The sequence below is a fragment of the Anolis sagrei genome, chromosome 3 (genome assembly GCF_037176765.1).
Source record: "Anolis sagrei isolate rAnoSag1 chromosome 3, rAnoSag1.mat, whole genome shotgun sequence".
Taxonomy (NCBI): domain Eukaryota; kingdom Metazoa; phylum Chordata; class Lepidosauria; order Squamata; family Dactyloidae; genus Anolis; species Anolis sagrei.
Window position 1 is genome coordinate 91,071,325 of NC_090023.1, and position 26,290 is coordinate 91,097,614.

General features: G+C 39.6%; 1 protein-coding gene across 5 annotated transcripts in view; it reads right to left on the bottom strand.

Moving 5' to 3' along the window:
• Positions 1–290: 290 nt before the first annotated feature.
• GLRA2 (glycine receptor alpha 2) overlaps positions 291–26,290 on the bottom strand; it is a 168,198-nt gene continuing 142,198 nt past the window's right edge. For all 5 annotated transcript variants that reach the window (XM_060769980.2, XM_060769981.2, XM_060769983.2 and 2 more), the window contains one exon: positions 291–2,425. In XM_060769980.2, coding sequence (XP_060625963.1) covers positions 2,144–2,425 — 282 coding nt within the window. In that variant the 3' untranslated portion in view covers positions 291–2,143. The remainder of the gene's footprint in view (positions 2,426–26,290) is intronic.

A 26,290-nucleotide genomic window follows, 5' to 3' on the forward strand; every position in this document is an offset into this window, starting at 1 on the left:
TATCCAGAAACCAAGAACAGCCTGAAAATATTTTTAAAATCCCCAACAGCAAAGTTTGATTTTGCCATTTTATATAAGGGATGGAATTTTGCCACATTTTACTAAACTCCACTGAGCATCTGTGGAGTTTGGTTGTCCACAGGATGTCCTGGATACTAGGTGTTCAATGTATAGCTGAACTAATCAGTATGGTGGGGTGATAATCTTACAATTTGTTCTGTGTTGTGTAACATTTTTGTTTGTCTTCAAGCAATGAGAACTGGCAGTAATGAAGGGAAGATGTGCAAAAATAAATTAGACACGTAGCTTTATTGAATTACCTTTTTTTGGGTAATAAAACCTTTTACAATAAGGTTAAAATCACAATTCTTTTTTATTTTCAATATTACAGATTTTGGCCTCACCCACTTTGGAAGCAAAAATAGCTCAAAATTTTGGTTGGGTTTTAATTCTTTTTATTTCTACTTTAAAACACATACCAAGGGGTTGGACCACATAGCTCTGGCACCAAAAGGTTAACAGGTTATGAAAATCGCAGTACACTTTTAAAACTTGTCAGTTAGTCAAGGACATTTAAAATGATAGCCACTTTTTGTTTTTGTTTTTTATAATAAAGATATAAATTAGAGGTCTGTAAATGTGTCATATTTACCTACAGAGCTATTAACTCGCAGCTACAATGAGAGCAGTATGGAAAGTCAATGTTAAACTGAGCTATGCCAGGAGACAAATTCTTAATCAATAGTGCATTACAGGGTAATACAATAGGTAAATTACAGTTTGGCACCATATGTTGCATGTAGTTAATTGGAAGAAAAAAATAACCAGGCATAAATGAAATGAAATTAAGTGCACTCTCTTAGAACTAGACTGGCCAGATGCAAAAAAGAAAAAGAAAAAAGATTGGCTTGTTTAATTGCAGCTGGCTCCACCATTCTGGAACACCAATGCCTTAGGTGGGAGATGCTGAGAGGTGGGAGCAAAGCATTGAATATGAACTACTATGCCCAACACCCTTAAGTTAATTAATTATTTTCAGACACAATTGATGCCTTTGTCTTGTTATTGATGCTGAAGAGAAAATCAGCAACCACCCCTGTGGGGAGGTGACAACTTTAAAACATGGACAAATTCCTTTTTTGCACAAGGTGACTAAATATTCAAAGAACTGTAGGTCAGAAGGAAGGAAGGGAGGGAGAGAGGGGGAAAGAGAAATTTGTCCAAGCTCTGGCCATTGTTTTGTTCACCTCAGATGTCAAAATGCCTTGGACTGGCTCTGCATTGTGTAGAGTCATAGAATCCTAGAGTTCGAAGAGACTCCAGTCCAACTCCCTGCCAAGAAGCAGGAAAATCGCATTCAAAGCAAATGTAAAAAGAGAGTTTGCAACAGAAAATCCATTTTCTGTACAGCTCTGCAAATAACAGCTATTCTGTTCCCTTAGGCATCTGGCCATTGTTACTTAGAACCAAGATTAAAAACAAGCTGTTGTTTTTACAAGTGGAAGCAATGAAATCAACCACACTCTACACAAGTTGGACTCGATAGTTACAGTTCTAAGAAAGCAAGTATATTAAAATGCACACCAACAAGGATATTAAAGTATAAATCTTTCCCCACCCCCTGTTAGTAGAAATAATTTACAATCCACAAAAGGACTTCTGGGTAAGCCACTAACTACAGTCATTAAAGGAATGTAGTTTAGTAGGCTTGTTTCACACAGAAAGGCAACATTACACTGAAAAAAAGTTTGGTCCTCTTAAAATCCATAGCAGTGTGGCCATTGCAGAGAGTCCCCATAGTATATGCTAAGTGTTTTTTTAAATAAATCTTAGGGGGAAAGAAACATGGATTTTTGGGAAGAAAAAAATTGGCCCCATTTAGCTTTCTTTTATCTTGCCAAGAGTCTGGAAGAACCATGCCATAAGTAGGTAAGAACAACCTCATTTTGTGATCCAACAGCATGTTGTTGTGTGCATCTGTTACAAAAACTTGTCTTTTTCTTTTCTTCAGCCCCACCCCTGGCCTCTTTAGAATTACAAGACAACAAACCCTCTCTCAATGACAGAAAAAAAAAAGACATTTCACTCTCTATTTACAAGTGAGTCACTTTGGCTAGAAGGGTCCCAGCTCACAAAGCACTGTTTACTTTTTGTGAATATCCTCATGGCGTATAATTTTGTATGTAATCCAGTAAAATATATTGAAGATGAGAAAGGCAAGCGGAAATGCAGCTCGGGATATTGTATCAATCCTTTTGGCACGGTCAACAAACTTCTTTTTGATAGATTCTGAATCCTTTGGTAGGGGTGGAGGCGGAGGGTTGGGAGGAGTGGCTTTGACTGCAGCACCATCTTTCACCTGTAGACAGTGGCCCATCCCGTAGCCACCAAAATTAAACCGGCTGTCACGAGCACCACCTTCCTCCTAGAGGACAAGAGACAGAAATCAGAGATATTAATTATCCTCTGCACAGTCCAGCTATGCCTTTAGAAAATATAAACTGGTATAAGCTAGTTTTTATGGTTTGTTCATAATCCTGCTTTATGAAATCTCATTAAATGTGGTAATAAGATTACACTAGTGCTAAGATAGTAAACAAGCATTGTGTATTTGTACTATTTTTTTAGTGGAAGCCAGAGTGGTCCAATGGATAGTGTTGGCCTTGGATCATGTCTCCAATCTATCGTGAAGTTCTCTAAATTATTTCAGGTTAGTTACTAATTTTCTACCCAAAACATCTCATAGGATTCTTGTAAAAATAAATCTAACATAAGAGTCAAGATCAGAAGCTACAGTGCCTAACTTTGCAATGATATGAATACGTCTCTAAAACTGTATACTGAATACATACATAATTACATAAACAGACCTCACTACCTCTGAGGATGCTTGCCATAGATGCAGGCGAAACGTCAGGAGAAATGCCTCTAGAACAAGGGTCCCCAAACTAAGGCCCGGGGGCCAGATGCGGCCCTCCAAGGCCATTTATCCGGCCCTCGCTCAGTGTCAACCTAAGTCTGAAAGTACTTGAAAGCACACAACAACAGCAATCCTATCTCAACAGTCAAAAACAGGCCCGCACTTCCCACTGAAATACTAATAAGATATTATTTGTTAAAATTGTTCTTCATTTTAATTATTGTATTGTTTTTCAGTGTTCTTTGCACTACAAATAAGATATGTGCAGTGTGCATAGGAATTCATTCATTTTTTTTTCAAATTATAATCCGGCCCTCCAACAATTTGAGGGATTGTGACCTGGCCCTCAGTTTAAAAAGTTTGAGGACCCCTGCTCTAGAACATGGCCCTATAGCCCGAAAACACCCACAAGAACCTATATACATAATTGTTTCATAACTTCATGCATGAAATAAAATTTGTTTATCAGGAAGCTTATTGTCCTTGTCTTTATTTCGATTTATCATTATAACAGCAACAGCTTCTTCACAAGATCATTCAGTAAGGATGATTGATGATTCCAAGTCTAACCCAAACTACAACCTCCATAATTAAATGCAGGAGCAGAATACTGTATCAAACTATAATACCCTGGTTGTGTAGAATTCTCCTAAAATCATTTACACAAATGATTCAGTGTTCAGGGAAGTGTAGCTATTCATATATTTGTTGTTGAACTGCAGCTTCTTAGTGGTGAGGGATGATGGGAATTGGAATCCAATGACATCTGAAGGCTTATCTATATTCTACCCTTGCAACAGAACCAAACAACATTTATGGGAACTGCTTCAGCAATTACACATAGGTCTTCAGCATTCCAATTTTTAAGAAATGTTTTGTCATTCCTGTTCCCCTCCTTTTTGAGAAAGTAGCTGTTTGGTTTATAAATAAGTGAAAAATGCCCTGGTAAATCAGAAAGAACAGCATTTCTTTTTAAACCTTTAATGACACTTCCATAAGAACCAAGCAAAGCAGTGTTCCCAGGACGCTATCTCTTGTAGTAAGCAGAGTATGCAGAAGGAATGCAAATCCAGGTCAGAAGGTTAATTAAAGGAGAACAGATTCTCAGCAGCCAGTGTTTTGTGTTTTGAATTTATTTGGAAGCTTTCAAATATTCTAATAGCTTATTATATGAAGTGCTCATCTGGCTTTTCTAGCTCTTTCCAAATATAATGAGCTTCTGCTTTCGACAGGGTAGGCTGAAATTCCTGATAAATCAGATGAGGGATGCTCGCAAAAGGTTTGTTCCTAATGAACCAATCAAAAGACATTGAACAGAAATTCCTTCTCTCCCCTCCTCTCTTTAATGGATTTTCTCTGGCAAGAAAGAAGATGAAAGAAGTCATGAGAAGACATTGGAGAATTGCAAATGGATGTCATTCTCTAAATCTCTTGTAAAATTCTGTATATGAAGAAAGATGTTAAAGTCTCTTTTAAAGGTTCAGAGATCATCTTTTATACATGTTCCTTTTCTCACACACCTTTGCCACACTTTCACACACTGAACAAGTTTGAGAGTTTTACAAATGGTTTATACCAGTTTTGACAACTTTACCCCCAAATAATCCTAGGAATTCTAATTTGGCAGGAATGCTGCAAATTGCCTGGTACAATTTTCTAGCCTCTTCATAGGAGATCGGTTCCCTCCATAGAACATATATCAGAAATTTTCAGTGGCTGATGTTCCTCATACTACATTTCTTATGGTTCCTAATGCTCTGCGTACCAGTATGGCAGTGTCTGCTGTGAAGTTTTGCCTTTTCCTTTTCCTTTCTTCTCCTTTAGTTCCCCCTGTTCATAGATTTTCCCAATAGTGTAGATATCTTCCTTTGTATTAATTTATGGGTGGAGCATAACACCCCCCAGAGGCCAACCTTAGTTGGTCTGTTCCATTTCCCTGTATAGAGCTCTTTGCTGGACTTCTCCCTCTTTTCTACAGCAGAGCTACTGTGATTTAGGCTTGGGATTGTCTGGTAATCCTAGGCCCAAGCAATTCAAACAGGCATCATTAGCACCTGCATTCAGCAGTGTTTTTATACTGTCAGTCCAAAGGACAACAGAAGCTTATGTCCAGCTCATGCTTCACAAGAAAAAGATTGAGACAGTTTATAACCATCGCTTTGCATCACAGGCAGAAGACTCCAGAGAGATGACTGCAGCCAGCAAAGGCTCCTTTTGTAATTTATTGTTTTAAGTTAACTTATGATAGTCCCGGGTGGAGTTAACTCTTTATTCATCTTGTTTGCAGTAAACCCATTTGGTTATCTTTTCACTTTGCCTTAAGTGTCTCTCTGTGTTAAAGGGTCTTAATCTTAACAGAAGGTATACAGATAACCCCCAAGTAAAGTAAGACACTATAGTTTTCCCAAAGACTCGGGCATGCCATCACACCTGCAGTTGCTACCTCTTCCTGGCACCACCCAAACAATTGTCTACCACAGCAAAAACATTCTGCTAGGTTTCAGTCCATTGGGCCCCCAGTGGCATAATGAGTTAAACCCTTGTGCCGACAGGACTGCTGACTGAAAGGTCAGTAGTTCGAATCCAGGAAGTGGGGTGAGCTCCAGCTTCTCATGCAGGGACATGAGAGAAGCCTCACATAGAATGGTAAAACATCCAGGCATCCCCTGGGCAATGTTCTTTCAGACAGACAATTCTCTCACACCAGAAGCAACCGGCAGTTTCTCAAGTCGCTCCTGGCATGAAAAAAAATCTTCATAATTCAAGTTATGTCAAATGGGGTTACACTCCTGAAGATGCAGAATCATAATTTGACCATGCTCTTTCATTCAGCTTTGAACATGGAGCTCTGGACTTTTGAAGTGGCTTTTGCACATTTAAAGTGTGAGCATAGACTTCTCCCTTTACTTGAGACATCATATCTGGCCGTTATGGCACATGCTTTGTTGTATCTTGCTTGTTGGACTACCATAATATGCTTTTCAAAAAACTACAGTGAGAGTATTAATTGGGGCACATTAATACTACTCACTTGTTACAATAGCTTCATTGTTTTCTAGTTTATTTCTTGGCACAATTCTGCTGGCTATCTATATATATAAATTTGTTAGGGGCATCCAACGAGGAAACAAAACTCAAAAACCCCCCAACGAAACTTAACCAAAATTCCCATGCCCATAACACAACCCACAAGGTACAAACATATCTACTCAAAATGAAAAACAACACAACAACACACTCACAAAACGGCAAAACAACAAAACTCAAAAATCCCCCAATGAAACTTAACCAAAATCCCCGTGCCCATAACACAACCCACAAGGTACAAACATATCTACTCAAAATGAAAAACAACACAACAACACACTCACAAAACGGCAAAACAACAAAACTCAAAAATCCCCCATCGAAACTTAACTAAATTCCCCGTGCCCATAACACAACCCACAAGGTACAAACATATCTACTCAAAATGAAAAACAACACAGCAACACACTCACAAAACGGCAAAAGAACAAAACTCAAAAAAACCCCAACGAAACTTAACCAAAATTCCCATGCCCATAACACAACCCACAAGGTACAAACATATCTACTCAAAATGAAAAACAACACAACACACTCACAAAACGGCAAAACAACTGAGCATGCGCATTGGCGCCCAGCCGCAAGTTCCATCGCGAACGCACATGGCCTTCCGGCCAACGTTCCCTCTGCAGAAACCATGCCCACTCCAAGCCCCGCCGCGCCGCTTCCCGCACACACACACCCCCTGCCGCACACACACACGCAACCCCACGCTTCATCACTCCCCCCGCCGCCGCACACAGACACGCAACCCCACGCTCCATCACTCCCCCCACCGCCGCACACACATGCAACCCCACTCCCCCCGCCGCCGCACACACACACGCAACCCCACTCCTCCCACCGCCGCACACACACATGCAACCCCAGGCCCCATCACTCCCCCACCCCAATCTTACCTCCTTTTACTTCAGGCCACCTCCAAACCCCACCCCACCCCTTCCCGCCCTGTCAAAATCTAGAAAAGACAGGAAGGAAGGAAAGAAGGAAGAAAGAGAAAGGGAGGTAAAGAAAAAGGGGGAAGGAAGGAAAGTTAGAGGAAGAAGAAAAGGAAAGAAAAGGAAAGATGGAAGGAAAGAAAAGAGAGACAGCAGAAGAGAAAGAAAAAGGGGGAAGGAAGGAAAGAGATAGAGAAAGAAGAGAAGAAGGAAAGATGGGAAGGAAGGAAGGAAGGAGGGAGGGAGGGAAAGAAGGAGAGAAAGAGGGAAGATTGGCCACAGCAACACGTGACGGGTAAAGGTTGTTATTTCTATTATTATTATTATGCTATTGTTCCTATGAGACCCTTTTAGGGGGAATGGGAGAGGTGTCAGGTCCCGGAGGCAATGCATTGCATTATTGTTATTGTTATGATGGTGGTGAAATAAAAGGAAATAAAAAGTGAAAGAAGGAAGCAAACAGGGAGGGAAGAAAGGCAAAGGAAGAAAGGGGGAGGGAATGAAGGAAAGAGAGAAGGATGAAACCAAGTAGTGAAAGAAGGAAAGAAAGAAAGAGGTAGAGAAGGAAGAAAGGAGAGAAAGGGGGAAGAAAAGGGGGAAGGAATAGGTAGGGACCTCTCTTTCATAATAGTCCAGATATCTACCTCAACTTTGATAAGTTTTACTATAGGCCACAGCAACGCGTGGCAGGGCACAGCTAGTGATCTATAAAGCCCCACGTGGCTCATTTTCAAGCTATCTGGCCCACTATATCTCCTCATCTCCCTGTCTGGCCCCTATGATCATCAGGAGAAGTTCTTCTCTCAGTTGTACCACCATCAAAAGTAAGAGTGATGAGGATGTGAGATGATTGTCCCTAAACTCTTCCAAAATAGGCCAGAATGGCCTCCTCCTTGCTAACCCTCCATGAGGCAAACTTTTTCTTATTCTGAAAGGTTTAAAGGAAAATATATTAAAGAATAGGCTAAAAACATGCTGCTTTGATTTATTAATTATGTTGTATTCTTTTAATTCTGTGAATAGTTTAATTTCATTTTAATGTTTACTTTTTTGTTCGTTTTTAGATGTGTTGTTCTTTCCTAAATAGTAAGGTATCTTGAATCTCAAATTTGGGAGAAAGACCCAAAGCGGCATTCATATGCCAGATAAATGTAGTTTAAATTTTTAACCAAATGTTATTTAATTGTTGAATAGTTTAAGGCATTGAATTTTGCCTCTGCTGTAAGCCACCTTGAATCCCCTTTGGAGTTGAGAAGGGCAGAATATAAATATAGTAAATAAATAGTTTCTTGTTACTTGAGAGTTACTATGAAAATATGCCAAAACTATACCCCATACTATAACATAACATACATTTTGTATTGACTTGATGTTAATATTGAAATATAGTAATTAAATCAAATTAAGACAAATAAAGCTAATTTTAACTTAATGTAACACAGTTTTACTGCATTATATGTGTATTCTAATTTTATTGAAAGTTGCTTGAGAGTTCTGGTTGCTTGAATTCCAGTATGTATGACTTTGTATGACTTTGTGTTTTATGAAATAACGAAGAATTACAAAAATGTTTTCAGGGCAGTGGATCATTTTTCTTCAGATTTGTTAAGACAAATATGATAAAAGTTCAAGGATTATTTGTAGCCCCTCTCCTTACTGACAATTTTTTCCATGAAGGCACATTATGCGTAATGGATTATGTTACAGATTGAGTCAACGTGATTGAGTCAATACTTTTTGTGATATATACACATATTTGAGCTTCCAAATTCGGACAATAATGTCTTTTAAATTTAGCAGATAGTTTCTTAGGCTGAGGTCCCTTGTTTCCACAACAGCCTAAGGGCAAAGATTGCAGTTAAACCTACAGTGATAATGTTAATATGCCCTTTATCTTGCTCAGTGATGCTGTTCCATAAAAGTTATCTCTAAGCCTATGTGTCTGCTAAAGTCTTAGTGACCTTTATCTGCGTCAGTGATCCATAGGATAAGGTAAAGTTGGAGACATTTTCTCCAAACTTGTTTACATCCCTTAAAACCTCCCCCCACCTAGAGCAGTCTACATATTTTAGACTACAGTCTTCCTGTTGATTGCACACGACAGGGTTTGTAGGGAAGCACACCTGACAGGAACCAGATTCTGTAAAGCTACAAAGACAGAAAATACATTATCTTTTTTGGTTGATTCAAACTGGACATAGATCAGGCTATAACATTTCTTGAGAATTATCATTACCAATAATATACAGAAAGGCATGAAGAATTTCCACACATCCAAAACAAGGTTAATAGCTAGTTGTTTGATAAAATTCAAAGTATTCGTTTCCTCTCCAAGGAAACTATTTAATGTTTAGGCCAAAGCATATTCTTTGGGCAAAAATCATCTGTAACAATTTAAAAATCAAATCTCCTCCATCTTCTAAGAATAAAACTAGAAGTACAGGATGATCCCTGTATTCACAGGGAATATATTCCAGGACTTTGCGAGGATACACAAAACTGAAGGTAATATTGAAAAAAATGGCTTCCAACAGAAGCATAACATAGACTTACGCTGGAGGATCTAAGAAATGTATTGTTGAAGGCTTTCATGGCTGGAATCACTGGGTTGTTGTTGGTTTTTGGGGCTGTATGACCATGTTTTAGAAGCATTCTCTCCTGACGTTTCACCTGCATCTATGGCAGGCATCCTCAGAGGTTGTGCTTCTACAACATAGCCATACAGCCAGAAAAACCTACAACAACCCAGATCTAAGAAATGACTAGAGAGGAACCTCTACAGAAGAGCTTTCCAAACATTTCATATTGGCAACACACTTTTTTGTCATGCATCATTTCATGACAAAATAATTCAGTCTTACTACAAACCAGAGGTTAAGCCAGAACCCTCATAAGAGATAAGAGCTACACACATTGTAATAATGAAATGTATAGGTATACAACATATCTCATGAAAGCCTTTCATATATATATTTTAAAATAAATGATTTGTAAGATAACATACATTTCCAAGGTTTTGGTTATTTCTCATTACACTTGTATGGCACATCTATACTCTGCAGCTAACACATTAATACATCACAACACATGGTTTGGAAAACTCTGCTCTATGGATATTGCTAGATGATCCACTGTGGTTCTATGGTCAACTTCAAGTGGAAGCATTCTGTAAAACTATTGGAAGACCTTGAAAATACCTAAAGAGGTCATATTTGTGAAGATACATATCCAATAATACAGGGGTCACACTTTATATCCATCCACCTAACCTATATGGGCACCACATTTACCACACAGTGACTGCCATCACCAGTAATGACAACTTACATGCATGAGCAATGTAAATTATTGGAACCCAACTAAGGATGATATCACATTACCATTATAAAATGGAGTGGTTGTTTCCCTGTCACCTGGTTTGCTCCTGCAGAATTCTGAGAAATGTTTCGGGCAGGGCTTTGGAAATCTCAGCTAGAGAGATTATTGGCTTCTCTAAACTACATTTTCCAGAATTATGCAGGAGCAAACCGGGTGATAAGGAAAGAAGCACCTCTGCTTTTTAATACTAATGTGATATTGTCCTAAGTGAGGCTGGAATGTATTCTAGGTTTTAGTGCAAACTTTAAAGGAACTGTCGAACTCTCTAGATTTATTAAAGGAATAGGGCTTAGCTTCTTATATAACTTATTGAAAGTTCATACTAAAAGCCAGGGCAAACTTGCCACCCAATTCACATGGAAACCAGTAACAACCACTGCACCATACTGGACTGGCAAGTGACTGGTGATCCACTGTACAGTAGATGTGGAAAAGCTGCTGCCACCCCAGGAAGAAGAGAACATGGCATGCACACTTTCGTTTCTTGCTACTGTCTAGGGAAGGGGCAACTGCTTCCCCTCTGGGGTAGTGTGGGCAGTGGGCCACCCCAGGAGCCTGGAATATAGCAACTACAATACTGGTCCAACCTATGAAAGGAAGAATTTTAAAATGCCACCTTTTTAGACTACCGCAACACCCCAGTGGTTGGAATCTCTCAAACCGCAAGCCATTACTTACTTTGTGGGAACCGCAGAGGAAAGTTGGCTTAGTGAAAATAAGCAGGGGCAGCTCAATATGATGAAATTTGCTTTGCAGCTGCTCCATTAATTTTCAAGAGTCTTAAAGCATGAATGGGTACATCAGGTTATTAAAGTGAAAACTAGAGAATTCTTTTATACTTTAATAGTTGTGTAAAAGGGGGAATTTCAGCACATCTTGCTTGCTGCATGACCAGCAAGCAACACCTGCTCCACTTGCTTCTTCTGCATAACCATCTAAGGTACAGAGGTCCTCTATGGTTTTTGGACTGACATCCCTTATGGGTAAAGTGCAGCCTGCTGTCCACATGCAGCCACCAATATTTTAAGGTCTTTTATTATAATCATTTAAGAAAAAACCGTTATCCCAAAACCTCACTTTGTGGTATGAGGTCAATTTTTATCACATTTTGTCTCCCAAGGCCATTTTATGAGAGGTCTTTAAAAAATAGAAATTGTCTTCTGAGTTACTTTGTCTTGTAAAAAACGGCCTCTAATGGGTCTAAAATGGCTGGAGTGGAATGTGGTTGAAACATCTTCTAGGCCTTCTCTTGAATCTTTCAGGAATTTTGGAGCAAAACAAAAATGTAGTTTTTCTTATATTGGATGTGTGATAGGATATCCTCCAAGATGTCCTGGGCCTCCCAGGTTCTGACTGGTGTGCAGCCCTGGATAAAACACATACTTTTATATAGTATAAAATAACTATCTTGGGGAAAAGACATAGGACACTTCTAGACTAGACTTAAACCTGCTTCAGAGAGGGTTTAAGTCCCCACACCTCTTCCCAAAACGTGGGCTTTCCAGGTGGATGACCCCATGACATTCTGAAAACTTTCAGGATAACAACCGCCCCCAACCCCTCCTCCCCCCAAGCCTTAAAAATAAAGAAAAACTTATGGGATCACCACGAGGCTGTTTTGGAAACACTCCTGGTGCGTAAAAATGATGTGCCAGGAGGCAGTGGGGAGCAGGGAGAGGAGCAATCCCCCCATTTCTTGGCGTGTCATTTTAATATGCCAGGAGGGCTGCCGAAACAGCCTCATGGCAACCTCTTAAGTTTTTATTTTTAAGGCTTGGGGTAGGGAGTGCCTTCTTTGCTTCTCTGGGCTTATGGGGCTGGAAGAAGCTAATAAGGCTGTGGGGAAAAACTCCTGGAACTGCTTCCGCAGACCCACACCTCATTAGAATCATAGAATCATAGAATCATAGAATCAAAGAGTTGGAAGAGACCTCATGGGCCATCCAGTCCAACCCCCTGCCAAGAAGCAGGAATATTGCATTCAAATCACCCCTGACAGATGGCCATCCAGCCTCTGCTTAAAAGCTTCCAAAGAAGGAGCCTCCACCACACTCCGGGGCAGAGAGTTCCACTGCTGAACGGCTCTCACAGTCAGGAAGTTCTTCCTGATGTTCAGATGGAATCTCCTCTCTTGTAGTTTGAAGCCATTGTTCCACGTCCTAGTCTCCAAGGAAGCAGAAAACAAGCTTGCTCCCTCCTCCCTGTGGCTTCCTCTCACATATTTATACATGGCTATCATATCTCCTCTCAGCCTTCTCTTCTTCAGGCTAAACATGCCCAGTTCCCTAAGCCGCTCCTCATAGGGCTTGTTCTCCAGACCCTTGATCATTTTAGTCGCCCTCCTCTGGACACATTCCAGCTTGTCAATATCTCTCTTGAATTGTGGTGCCCAGAATTGGACACAATATTCCAGATGTGGTCTAACCAAAGCAGAATAGAGGGGTAACATTACTTCCTTAGATCTAGACACTATGCTTCTATTGATGCAGGCCAAAATCCCATTGGCTTTTTTTGCCGCCACATCACATTGCCTTTCAGGAAGCCCCGGATCTAATGGGGTATCTAAATAATTTGGGAGAAAGCAGTTTTTACCTGCTTTGTCTTAAATTATTCCTCTTTTAACTGAGGAGTCGTTTAGATGCCTCAAGTAAAAGTCTGACAGGGGCCACATTTTGGGTCCTGTCTGGAAGGGTCCATAGTCTACTTTCCCAGGGACAGATAAGGATTCTAAAGCTTAAGCAGCTCTAATTTTCAACTCAAAGATCAATTTACTTATGTCTGTTTTGGATTGCAAGATGTATGTGTATGCTTAATTTCTTACATGTTCCAGTGTGCACTTTTACAGGGGCATACATTTTTGTTTGCATTTTTGAAATGCATGGAATTTCACTCATTATCAAAAGTGAGTTTGTATTTTTCCAATGTACATTTTAGACAAGCATATGCATTGATTAAGTGCATCCTTTTCAGGTACAAATTGCATTGAAAGCTTATTGACTGTACAGTTTTTCTAGAGTTAGAATTCATACTTGCATTTAGGTAATGCAGTTGCATAATGAACAAATTTGAGATGCTAATGGATCTCTTATTCCTCCTTATTGGCAGGCCAGAAAAGTCCTAAAAACCTCAAATGTGGTATATCTTGTTCTAATTATGTAAAGCATGGGTGAATGAATGAATCATTCTATGGGTAGAACTGAGAGGAAAAAACCAATATTAACAGAAACACCAATTTGATCAGCCCTTTTGTTGCCTGTGTTAAATTGGTACACCAGTTTTGAACATAGATGACAGCTGTTGCAACATATGTTCAGCAGATAAACAAGGCTTGTTTTAGCCTTGAGACTTATGTTCAGCAAATTTCCAAACAATATGTTTTTTTGCCAGTTACTGTCACATTTTGCAGAAATAAGCTCATCAATAAGATTGATTGCTGCAGCTGTAATCTTTATATCAGTTCACAAAACTATATGAGTATATTGGTAGAACACTGAAAGGCATAGTTAGGTGGGTGTTCTTTCAATTGCTAAATTAATATCGACACCTGATCAGAACAGGCTTCTGTTGTGTTAAGTGTAAAACAAAAGCATATTGAACTGAATTTAAGAAAAAATGTTCAGCATCTGCAATACTTTCACATAAATTTAATTTCTTTCCCCAGATAAGCCTTTTCCCATTTTAATTCTTGTGAACTTAGAAAGGACAAAGCTCTTTCTCTGCCTGCAAGCCTTGTGAACTTAGAAAGGACAAAGCTCTAGGTCTTACTGAAAATATAATATGCACAATTATGTGTGAGAAAATTTTGAAATCTTCATTGTGGTACTTTGTATTGACCTCCAAAGGGGTGAATTGATGACCATATGAGAGGAATCATCATAAAATTGATAAATATAAAATAATTAAATGTCAATTTGACTTTTCCCTGTTTATGTTTCTAATGGTCTTATAATATTACATGCTTATCAAATCATCTCATCTATGTAAGACATAGGACCTCTTCACATGCACTGCTGGAATTGCCAAGCATAACTGCGAATCATGTCGATACTGGCAGCACCCACCCAGGAGGCTTGGGAACCTGTCATCACACACCCCACACCATCCCAGCTTACTCTCTACTACATCACACAGGAGGAAGCATAAGGAAGCTAAAATGATCAAAGGTCTAGAGAACAAGCCTTATGAGGAGCAGCTTAAAGAGCTGGGCATGTTTAGCCTGCAGAAGAGAAGGCTGAGGGGAGACATGATGGCCATGTATAAATATGTGAGGGGAAGTCATAGGGAGGAGGGAGCAAGCTTGTTTTCTGCTGCCCTGGAGACTAGGACACCGAACAATGGCTTCAAACTACAGGAAAAGATATTCCATCTGAACATTAGGAAGAACTTTCTGACTGTGAGAGCTGTTCAGCAGTGGAACTCTCTGCCCTGGAGTGTGGAGGAGGTTCCTTCTTTGAAGGCTTTTAAGCAGAGGCTGGATGGCCATCTGTCGGAGGTGCTTTGAATGCGATTTTCCTGCCTCTTGGCAAGGGGCTGGACTGAATGGCCCACAAGGTCTCTTCCAATTCAATGATTCAATGATTCAATGATTCTATAAGCTGGCTCATCTTTCCCTATGGAAAGATGGGAAGCTTCCTGTCATGTGCTGCTGGGGTTTTTTGGCAGTGGCAGGGTTTTTGTTTTGTTTTTTTGCACTTTTGCCACACAGCTACCCTGGAAGGACTTTTCTGGTGTGTGATGGAAGCCAGCAGGCTCAGTGGCAAAAGTCCCCCCCCCCCCCCCGATTTGAGCCCATGTGAAGAGGTCCCGGGTATCCCACTTCAAACTGTCTTGTTTTGCTATGAGCTACTAAATCAAGAGTAGGTCAGATGTCCATTTATTGGATTACAGCAGAACATCAAATGACTTCATGAGAGAAAAGAGCAAGCAGTAGAAGTATACTTTACAGAAAGGACAGGATTGTATTGCTTTCCAAATGCTGAACTACAACTCCTAGAACTCTTTGCCATTAGCTATGCTGGCTAGGGCTGCTGGGAGCTGAAGATCAAAAGTATTTGGAGGGCCACTGGTATCCCACCCCTATTTCACCGAATTAGAAAGCATGAGGACTTAAAACAACAGCAAGAAAAACAAGACTCTGTGGAAAGGCCAGATCTACATATAATTAATAAAGTAATAAAATTAAGTAAAACAAATTCGATATATACTCAATTAATTCACACAACTGTTTTACCACATTGGCTATACATCAATTAATTTCCCAATCCCTTTCTTTATAACAGACATGTGAATTGGCCCTCTGGTGTGTTACTTCAACAGCTGATTCTGGGAAGGGACCACAGATGAAACAATAATTTTCATATACAGTTCCTTATTTACTTAAGGACATCAGTCAGATCAGGACACTGCACTGGACAACCACATGGAACAAAGTCACATTTGGATATGGATATGAAAAAAGGTTACTCAAACGTAGGTTCTTCACTTTGGAGGAGATTTAAAAGCCTATTCTATAGCAAGTCTGCTATACTCCCAACATTTTCAAGTTCTAACAGAATAATACATAAAATTGAGAGCAAGTATCATATAAAAAAATAGATGAAAGCCACTGTCAGAAGAATACTGCAAAACTTTTTTTTGTCAAGACTATAGAAACTTTTTTTGTCAAGACCAAACAAAAAAGATAGACAACACAAAGATGAATTGTCTGCACCTAGCCACAACAAAAAGAGCTTATAATATGACAGTAACACAAAGTCCATATACACATACTTGTACTTCTTTTATTTGGAGCAAATTACCTACGCATTATTTTCTCAGTCAATAACGGTTGTCTGCCTCAAACACATAAAAGTGCTATGTTGTTCCACCTGCTGTCCACAGAGCTGCATTATTGATTCTCCTCACATAATACAAGAGAGATAGAGCACAAAGAACACAATGTTGTAGTGACAGGGAACTAATAATCACCGAACAATCTTCAAAGATTTGTTTCTTTGATATCTCAAAAATGGAGGAGGAGAGAGATAATCACACGTCATTTTTGCAAATGCCATGGTGAGTATCACATAGAATCTGATCCATGACATGAAGTAGAAGCTAGCGAATAGTCTGGGAGTGACAGACTCTGGGGCTTTATTGAATCTAAACAGAGTGGTGGCAGAGGACATGATTCATGAAGTAAAACAACTCTGGCAGCTGCTGTATGGTGGTGGACTTGAGTGGGATGAGAAGACCCCTGATACTTATGTTTAAATATTAAGAGATAGCACTGGAAACTGTGCATACTGCTGTCCACAAGTTTAAATGCACAGCTGGTTATTCAACAACAGTCTGAAGAACAAGCATAAACTGCGGGTATCAGCAAGGATAACTATGTGGTCAACAACATGCACTTGTATCATGAATAGATATATGCTCAACCTCCATTAGTACTTTAGATATTCCTTAGTCATACTGACTTGCAGTGCATATTTTGATTCTCTGAAACTGAGAAAGTGTGACTTGCCTCAATCAAGGTCACGTCGTGGGTTCCCATGGTTGAGCAGGGATTTCAACCTTGTCTCCCAGAGTCCTAGTCCAATCCTCAAATCACTAGCTCATGTGGGGTCCATGATCATATACTCTACCTAATCTGTCAGCTGCTGATCAAGACTCAACCAGACGATAGCAACATGGATAGTTTTGGTGGACAGTTTCTACACCAACTTAGACCCACCCTACATATTTTCATTATTTGGCCCATCCTATATTTTAAGTATGAAATGATGTTTTCTCACTTGAACTATTTGGCTAAGAGAAAGAGATGCTTCCAAGGGATGAGAAAGCTGTCAGATAGGAATGTTTTTCACACATTTGCCTGTGTGTGATATTGTAAAGTGTAATACTTCAAATACCATAGGGTAGCACACTTAGGGTGCTTCCAGACAGTGCCAAATTGTGGGATTTAGAAGAGAGGCAAAAAACCCCGGGATCTCAGAAAGGGAGGGAAGGAAAACATGTGGCACACAGGGTCCCACAGATATGCAAAGATGCAAATCTTTCAACCAGAAATGGGAATAAAAGGGGATAGTTTTATCCCACAGCTTCCCTCCTTTATAGCAAATCATCATGGGTATTCCAGTGATGTCATCTAGCCACCCAACATTTTGAACCAAGAGCTCTTGTGATTAAGATACTGTGTGGATGGGGCCTTAGGCCCCTTTCACACAGCTGTATGAAATCTCACATATTGTAATTTTAAGTGAAATCAGGCAAGATTGCATCCATTGAACTTTATGGGATAGAAGAGAAGGAGTGTATTATGAAGCCCAGCTGAATTGTGATTTTTGTGTACCATTTGGGGCAGGTGTGGAAACAAATTGTAAGACGATATTTACTTTTCACTATTTCATTCTAATTGGCCATATGTCTACAATGTGATTCTCCTTTTGTTCCATATTTCCCTTCTCAATGTGCCATACAATGTTATGAAAAGGTGTTCTCTCTGCCCTCCCCTTCTTCTGCACATCACTAACTTCCCTTCTGGATGCTGGTCTTTAAATATGAAAATTAATTATTCCCCAGGCAATTTAAGAAAGATGCCAAATAATTCATTGACCTCTGGAGCTGTTTACACACAAACAAGTCAATTCAATGCAATCTGTACCAGCTTTGCTAAACAGCTGCGGCATAACCACACTATTAGTCTCCTGACTGCACCATCTAACTAATTTGTAAAAACAGGACATAGCTAAAAGGTGGTATTCCTACCAAGGACTCCAAAGAGAGAAATCTACTGCCAGTCTGGTCACAAACAGCAATGTAGGACTATGATGTATTTCACTGAAGCTAATACTTTTAAAAAAAAAACTTCATGTACAATCTGGAAGCAAAGTTCTACTTTGGTATATACTGTAAATAATTTTGCTCTTAAATTTATTCAAACAGGGTAAACTTTATTGCCTGGTACTTGTTAAACAGTGTTTTCTTGGAGTTTAAACTGAAAGGGGTGGGTTTTAAGCTCTTTATCAAGAAAGAACTCCACTCACATGGTTGTCTTTTCATCAGCTACATATGGAAGTCACTTGATATTTGAATTTTGTCCTGGATCTCTTTCATGAGATGACACTATTGCAAATGTATCTACCTTCAAGTTGGATAGTGACCCCATGGCTTTAATAGGGTTTTCCTAGGTAGGGAATATTGATTTGGCAATGCATTCCTCTAAAATATAGCCTATAGAACTTGATATTACTTTGTGCCCTCCCCCATCCAAAACTAACCATGCTTGGTACTGCTTAGCTTCCAAGGTCAGATGGCATTTGGTGCATTCAGGCTATTTAGGCCTCCTGACACCACTGTAGAACAATAATATACAGAATTTTATTTTTTAATGTTTCCTTGGTCCGATTTCTCTTTTTCCTAGGGCTAGGAATAAAGATTAATGTAAATTAGTATTTCTGCACATTTCACAATTGTCTAGAATTACACCTTTTGTCCATAGGCAGCCTTATTTTGACTGTACACGATTGCTGTCCTACTTCAAAAAATATAGGGGTATGATACCTACAGCACAGCTGGGAAGTTATTTCTGAACTACACCTTTAAAAATGCACAAACAATTCAGGTATTGTAGCCTAAAAGGTAAAATGTCCATGCTCTGGTTACAGTAACTAAAAAGTTAAGAACTCAAACTTCCTGGATTTCTGTATGGGTCAGACATGTATTAGCAAGATAAGAAAGAGTTTGACAGTAAGCTACGTTCTTAATTTTCTACATGATTCCCTCCTTGCTTCTTCTGCTATTCTGTCCCATGCCTGTTTTGTAATGCTTCCCACACTCATATGGTTCCTGCCTGCTAATGTGAGTGACACAATCAAGCAGAAAATGACCACTCAGTGGGAAAAAGCGAGCTCTATGTAGCGCTGGAAGAAAGAGGAAGAAAAATAAAATGATTACAATATGGTTTGTTTCATTTCTGCAAAACCAGAAGTGGAAGTAGTGACCTGCTTCTTCTTTTCTCACAACTCATGTCAGTTAAAGCGAGCTGACCTATTCTAATGTGAGGGCATATAATATATGTAATCCACAAATTGGGTTAAAGAAGATTAATGGAGGGTAGGCTGAGGGAATAAGTGGGCATCTTAGGCTGACTTAGTGGCAGTCAGTATATGTAGGGCAGAGAGTTTTATGAGAACCCCCTTTCCCTACAATATGGATGTGTGTATGTGTGTGTTTGGATGAATAGTACCTATTGCAGAACATGCATACACACTGTCCCTGATTAAAATGACAAGAACCTTGAAAGTAAATATTTATTGGGACCTACCACTTAGGATGCTTTATTATTAGGCAAAATAAGGCAGATTTATTTATTTATTTATTTATTTATGTCAGAAATGTGTATCCCATCCTATCTCAACCTCCGCAGAGGGACTCAGGGCGGCTAACAACCGGCACACCATGGTACCCACAACCAAAAGCATAAATATACAATTTAAATAAAAACAGTATAAAAACATTCAGACAATCAAAACAGTTGCCGATTTAAATAATCTGTTGCCATACGGGGAGGAGGAGAATTAAAAATGAATGAATGCCATTCTAATAAATGGACCACCAATTTTGTAATAGTATTGTCACATGCTGGTCTGGCTACATTTCCTTTATTGCATTTACTGTTGGGTGCTTTTTAAAAAAAGGAGTAACTTTTCAGCTCTCAACAGACTGTGTTTGCCCAGATAAGCTTGTTGTTAAAAGAAGGAGGGATGGAAAATGGGGCACAGGCACTGCAGTGACTCTGCCTTGCCAGATCTCTATTACAAAATTGGTCTAGTCATGACATTACCTTTTTCTGGTACTGGAGTTGCAGCTGTTAGTAGTGCTGCTGGTAGGGTCTGTCATGTCAGACAGGTCTTTGCCAAGGAGTCAGACAAATGACCTCATCACATGGGCAAGTATCCTGCTACGCCTGGCATCATGGCTAAAGGAGAGGAGCAGCAGGACAAATCTGTCACCCCACTCACAGCTCCCTCTTAGTGATGCCTCCCCGATCACACGGGTGAGGTGTCGCCCTCTCAGAGAGAACTCGTGCCAACTCCGGTGTTGTGGGTGAAACCTCTGGTGACACTTTCACCCCAGCTGGGGGAGGGTCTCTGCTGGAAGTCACAGAACGTCACGTGATGGTCAGTGTGGGGCTCCATCCAGAAGATGGGGTGAAAACATCCTAGGACACTAAATTCCCTCCATCTGATGAGGTTGCAAATGCATGAAACTGCTATTGGGCAGCAACAGCAGTGGTGATGATGACATTGTTGGAGGATCTCTTAGCAACAATGGCAGTGGCACTATAGCTAACACTTGTTACAGCTGTGGAAAGGGAGGCCCTGAAATAGTTCAAGAAGACATTGAAACAGTTCAAGATTTTCCATATCTTGGTTCAGTCATTAATGATAATGCAGACAGCAGTCAAGAAATCAGAAGAGAACTAGGACTTGGGAGGGTAGCTATGAAAGACCAAGACACGATCCTGAAGTGTCATGATATATAACTGAAGACTAGAGTCACAATTGTCCATGCAATTGTATTTACTATTTCTATGTTTGGCTGTGAAAGTTGAACAGTGAATAAAATTAACTCTTTTGAAATATGGAGCTGAAGAAGAGTACTATGGATTATTTACATGTCTAAAAAAGGTAATAGGTTCCAGAGCAAATCAATCCTGAATTTTCCCTAGAGGCCAAGATAACTAAACTGAGACTGTCCTACTATGGACCTATATTGACATGACTCACAATAATGCTTGTTAAGGTAGAAAGTTGTAGGAAAAGATGGGGACCACAATACTGATGAACTGAATCAATTAAGAAAACCATGTGAACACTGCATTTACAGAAAAGGAAAGATGGCACCAGTTTCATTTTGTGTTCTTTTCTTTTCTTTTTCAAGCTAACATTTGTCATTCCTTTCTGTTGTGTGTGGACTTTTATTTTTGTTGAGAAACTGTCTTCTATTAAATGAAAAGCTGCACTGGAGAAAAAAAAAAGAAAAAAGTGCAGTCCTGAGTCTGAAAGACCTGAGTAGTGCTGTTGATGATAGGCAGGCCCTTAGTCAGGATTTTGATTCGGGGGGGGGGGGGGGCTGAATTAGATTTGGGGGGGGAGGGGGGGCTGAGTTAGATTTTTTTTGGGGGGGGGACTGAGGATCTACCCTAGCAAACCTTTTGCATCATTATCCCAATACCCCCATGCATATTGGATATATTGAGCATGGTGATCAGATCATGATATGAATAAACATAACAGTTTAAATAAGGTACCAGTAAGGCCTTCTCACAGACCACCCTGAGAATTTGGGGGGGGGGGGCAGAATAACCCACAATATCTGCTTTGAACTGGGTTACTGAGTCCACATTGCTACATATCCCAGTTCAAAGCAGATAATGTGGGATTATATTCAACTGTCTAGAAGGGGCCTTAGAAATCTCTTTTATAGGGTCACCATAGATTGAAGTTATCCTGACAGTAGTGTACAACAACAAAATCCAAAGCAGATCTATTGGATGAATGGGGTTTGTCTTGGTGTAGATTCACCCTTTAGCAATTGATTTAATGGCATATAGTAGTTAGAATGATCAGTATCAGATGTGGGAAGTTTGTGGTGTTTCAGATTCTGGCAATAGAGAGAGCTGGCTGTGGGGAATACTAATGTAGAAGAGAACTTCAACATGATTGCTTGACATCCCGGAAGATGAAAATGCCCAGCTTCTCCTATCTCAATCCATTACGCAGAGAGAGGTTGGACACATCATTTTCCAGGCTCACCCATGCTACCAATAGTCCACATGAGCATACAGTACATATTTCAAAGATGGACCTCTTTAGCATCACAGTAGAATTTCTAAATCAGATCTGTGAAATGGGGACCACCAGCTGCAAATGCTGTTGCTTGGGTAAGTCAGTTCAATCTAGAAGGACTACTCTTGCCTAGTAAAACATCAAACATATGCTGCATGATACAGATATGACTCCATCGTGTTAGGTCCAAATCAAAGTGAATTGAAAGCCATAGAGTGTGGGGAAAATGTGGAGTAGTATCAAGAGTTATAAATGAAAAGAAGTAGTAATGTTATAGAAAGTAATAGCACAAGCCCGAGAAGAGAAGAGAATAATAAAGAGGGTGGCAGATGTTGTGGAACAGAGCACTGAAAATAGATTTTTAAAAAAATGATAAACCTTTGTGATTCAAAGTAACACAAATGTGTACACAAGCTTGATTTAGCAAGAGTGCTTTAAAAACATCTTAGCCCTTAAAATAAATGCGTGCTTTGTTTGTTTTTTTATTTTGTTCTTCCCCATTGCTCATGCCCTATTTTCATTTGGACCTCTTTTCCAGGCACGGAAAAGAATGGGAGTATTGGTGCCCAGCAGGTGGACTCTTTTCATCGTTTGGAAAATGGCAAAATACAGTTGCTGTGAGTTCCCTGCTGCTGAGCAAACTGTACGTCAAACTCGGTGAACTGCAGTAGACCTTTACCTAGCTGATGAATAAGACTTGGGCACTTGCAAAATGTTCCGTGTTTTAAAATAAGCAAACTTCTCATACTGTATGGCAGCCTGCAGTTGTATATGAAATCTGATTTAATCTGAGTAGTCTTCCTACAGATCTCCTGTGTGGTTGTACTCTAAATAAACCACAACACTGAGGGTGCATCTACATTGAAGAATTAATGCAGTTTGACATCACTTTAACTGCCAAGGCTCAATGCTATGGGATTCTGGGATTTGTAGTTTGGCGAGGCACCTTCACTCTTTGGCAGAGAAGGCTAACTATAACAACTCCTATGATTCCATAGCACTGAGTCATAGGAGCTAAAGCGGTGTCAAACTGCATTAACTCTACAATGTAGAGCCAGCCTCAGTATCACATACTGTTTACTTGTAACAGATCTCCAAATGAGTCTATAAAACAACATTTATTATCAAATGCTTATTTTTTAAATAGGAAAACAGAAAAATATTGGCTTGGTTGTTCAGCAATAAAAATATTGGTGTCTACAGTATGGTTTACAGTATTTTTTCTGGGCTCAATTCTTAGCGCACAAGGATCGGGCCTTTTTAATTTCTGACCACAGATTTCGTGGGATTTGACAGCAAGTTCTACCGCCCTGACACCTTCTTTTGTAGTAGATTTTTATAAATTTTCAAGATGGATAGGGTTTTTAAAAATTCTCTCCGAGATGCTCTGGATTGTATATGTTCTCCTGTGGATATCTCTATGTACACACAAGTAGATTTCTTATTCTCTCTCCTCACCCAACTGTAAGTTCAAGTTATGTTTAATATCATAAACATAAAAAGGAATGGTTGAAGAGCGTTCTCATTGTAACTGCTTTCCATTTGTGCTTCCATTTAGCCACCTGTGTGTCTGTGGCTCCATTTTTGATAGTCTTGATCAACTGTTTTGGGCTTTTAAAACATGCACATGCTCTAGAGCAGTCCACAGCAAAGTTACATGTTTTCCTAAACTGAAGGGATATACAGTCATGCGCATATGCACATTTTTTTGGCCAGAATCAGGTTTTAAGTGCACCTTTTAAACACATGCTTTTTAGCTGTTAATCCAATTCAGTGCACACTTTTGCAAAATGTCATTTAGCCACCACCCCCTTTATTCCAGTTTCTGAGCTTATTAAGCTGAAGTAAAGCATATACTCCTCCTATCGCGTTTGATCTGTTTCTAGGGAGGTTGAATTCACAGTTGAATCCAATTATCTAGCCTCCTCATGGGCTATAAAACATCCCCCATCCAGCAGACAAAGTGGTCAAGGGTAACTCTGAAGCAAAATTCAAAGAAAAGGGCCAGGATAAAAATAGAGATTTAAGATGTACACTGTAGAATCAATGCAGTTTGACATTACTTTAACGGTCATGGCTCAGTGGTGTGGAATCATGGAAACTGTAGTTTTTGGCCTTCTCTGCCAAAGTGTGAAGTCTGGAACAAAAATTCAGGGTGGATTCACAGATTGCTTGTGTTTCCCAGTGTGAAGCTTATCTCCTAGCAGCCATTGGCTATGGGTCAAGATTTGTACTGGCTTCTTTTATTAGCATTTGTTCATGCTTGTTTTGCTATATGATGCTTTAGCATTACTCTGATGGTAGTTGTTGAAAAGGGATTTCAATGGCAGTGATGAAAAGCAGTTCATGTATTTCCTCAATTTCCCTAGAATTTGCTGGAAATTTCATCTCTTCATTCTTTCACCTTCCTTCATTTTACTGTGAGTGGGTGAGTTCTCAATGGAGACTGCTTGGCTTTTCACTCTAAAGAACATCAATTATGTACACTCTTCAGTGGCAGGCACTGCTTTGTGCCTGTAGATACTTGTGTCCTCAGAGAGATTCTATAGTGTGGGAGGGATGATCTGGCACTCTCTTGAACCATTGGCAGCTACTTCAGTTGCCATATATTTCAATAGAAATTCTGCAGCAGTGGCTGAATTCTGCTGGCAACTGTGGCAACCAGTGCCCCCCCCCCCCCCAAATTACATTGACATCTTTCTGACCCCATGAAGTAGTGTAACCCTACTGTAGATGGATGTAGACATAGAATGACCATTCATTTATGCTTCAATTTGGGAAAGTTGCCTCAAGGATTGAGCTTGTTTGTGTGTTTGCACCTCTGAGTTATTGAGGCTGAAGGGTTCGGGTACAACATATTTAGACCTGGGATATTAAAGTGCAATCAATTCCATCCATGAGAAGAAGTCACATGTTCACCTCCAAAATACTTCTGTCCCACAGAATCTTTTTCAGTTTGTTCCATTCAGCAAACTGAATTCAGCAAACAATATGTGAGATTTCTCTTTTCACAATGAAAATACACATGCTTGAGTTTGCATTGTGAGTGCTAAAAATAGTCCAGGCAAAAAGGGGTTTTCCTCAAGCACTTCTATTATTCACATGATGCGACACATTACATAAAACAAACAGGGCATTTTTTTAAACCACGAAGTGCTATGTGCAAGAATTCAAGGAGCATAAAAACATGACCGCTGGGGACAAAAGCATGGCATGTTTTCAAGACAAATCCATGCTTGGGGAAATTTGTTTTGTTAGTGTGTTTTGCACACAAAATAGGAAATGTGTGTTACATTTTAGTGAAAACAAAGTAATACAGCCATTGCTTAAGAAATGCCTTCAGTCTTTTGTTGTTTCCCTCCTAGGTAGGCAAAGTAGTAAATTTTGCAGAAATGCTAATTGGATTGGGTTGGATTAGGAAGATGTAGGTGTGACTAGCACAGTGTAGTTGTTGGAGTTTTGGACTACAGTTCGAGGAACAAGGATTCATTCCCTATTTGGCCATGGAAATCCACTGGGTGACCTTGACTGTCAAACACTGCCATCCCTAGAAAACAATGATAGGTTTGCCTTAGGGTCATAAGTTAAAACATCATGAAAACAAAAAATGAAAACAACATGGGGAGAGGAAGAGCTACATCTTGTGGCTACATGTCACAGATCAATTAATTCTGTCTTCTCAGTGTGCTCTTGTTTTCTTGAGGTCATCAGTCTGAGGTATTATTACAATACGAGGGCTAACAATAGAATAAACATTGTTGAATTTGAAACAAAAGGTTGAATCTCACTACTGTGACGATGCCAAGGCTTTGGGGAAATAGATAGAATCCTGCTTGGCTTGCCATGTGTAACAATAGCATATTGAATTATTCAGGGGAAGCAAAATCAAGAAGACTTTGCATCAGCATGCACAAAGTTTTTAGCTTTGATCACACAAGCAGACCTGTCCCTTATAATAAAAAGAAAACTTTGGCCTCAAAAATACAGTATTTTTACTGATCTTGTCAGAAGCCTTAAAAACAAAATAATTCCAGCTCAGGAAGCTTTGTTTTAGTTATAAGAGCATTAGTACTCTTCAAGTTATGGATTTGATTCACACAAATCTTTAGCCATATGATTTTGTAGATTTGTGA